Source organism: Phaethon lepturus, unplaced genomic scaffold (assembly GCF_000687285.1).
Source record: "Phaethon lepturus isolate BGI_N335 unplaced genomic scaffold, ASM68728v1 scaffold28012, whole genome shotgun sequence".
Lineage (NCBI taxonomy): Eukaryota > Metazoa > Chordata > Aves > Phaethontiformes > Phaethontidae > Phaethon > Phaethon lepturus.
This window is the reverse complement of record NW_010521647.1, coordinates 4,863-5,527: the sequence shown is the minus strand read 5'-3', so window position 1 is coordinate 5,527 and position 665 is coordinate 4,863. Positions and strand designations below refer to the sequence as shown.

Here is a 665-nt window from a genome sequence, read left to right as displayed (position 1 = left end):
GTCCCTATGCATGGGGGGGATGGGGGGTTGCCCCCCCCGACTCACCACTGCTGTGAACTGGTGGAACTCAGGGCGCAGGTCGCTGCCTCGCAGGTGGATGTAGGAGCCCTTATTGCCCATCTGGTCACTGTGGGGGGGACGGGGATGCTTGGGGACACCAAAGCATCACCCCCCATGGGGACAGCAAGGCTTGGCCACCCCCAGGGACAGCTGGGGACACGGGGGCACAGCTCTGTACAGGGACAGCAAAGCTCAGGGACAACCGAGGCTCAGGGACCCTTGGGGACACCAAGGTATGGCTCAAGGACACCAAGGCTTGGTGACAAAAGACATGCTTGGGGACACCAACACCCCACAGAGGGATGCTGAGACATGGTGACACCCCAGGGACAGGAACAGGGAATGTTTCAGGACACCGAGTCTCAGGGGATACCTGGGGACTCAGCTGAGGGGACACCGAAGGTGCATGTGAGTCAGGCACAATGGGGCACTCCTTCCTGGCAGCCGTGGCACCCCTCTGTCCCCAGGTGCTGGTGGCACTCACCAGTAGTTAGGGGCGGAGAAGACAGTGACACATTTGCCATCGTGGGCCACCTCATAGCCCTCGGGCTTCACCTCGTGGCTGCGGATGATGTAGTCGAGGCGGTTGCGCCCCAGGAAGCTCT

The 665-nt window shown here is 62.0% G+C and overlaps 1 protein-coding gene across 1 annotated transcript in view; it reads right to left on the bottom strand.

Moving 5' to 3' along the window:
- Positions 1-45: 45 nt before the first annotated feature.
- LOC104616550 (serine/threonine-protein phosphatase 5-like) overlaps positions 46-665 on the bottom strand; it is a gene marked incomplete at both ends in the record, with an annotated part of 5,273 nt that continues 4,653 nt past the window's right edge. The window contains 2 exon segments of the mRNA XM_010281594.1: positions 46-127; positions 545-665. The exon segment at positions 545-665 is cut by the window's right edge and continues 31 nt beyond it. Coding sequence (XP_010279896.1) covers positions 46-127; positions 545-665 — 203 coding nt within the window.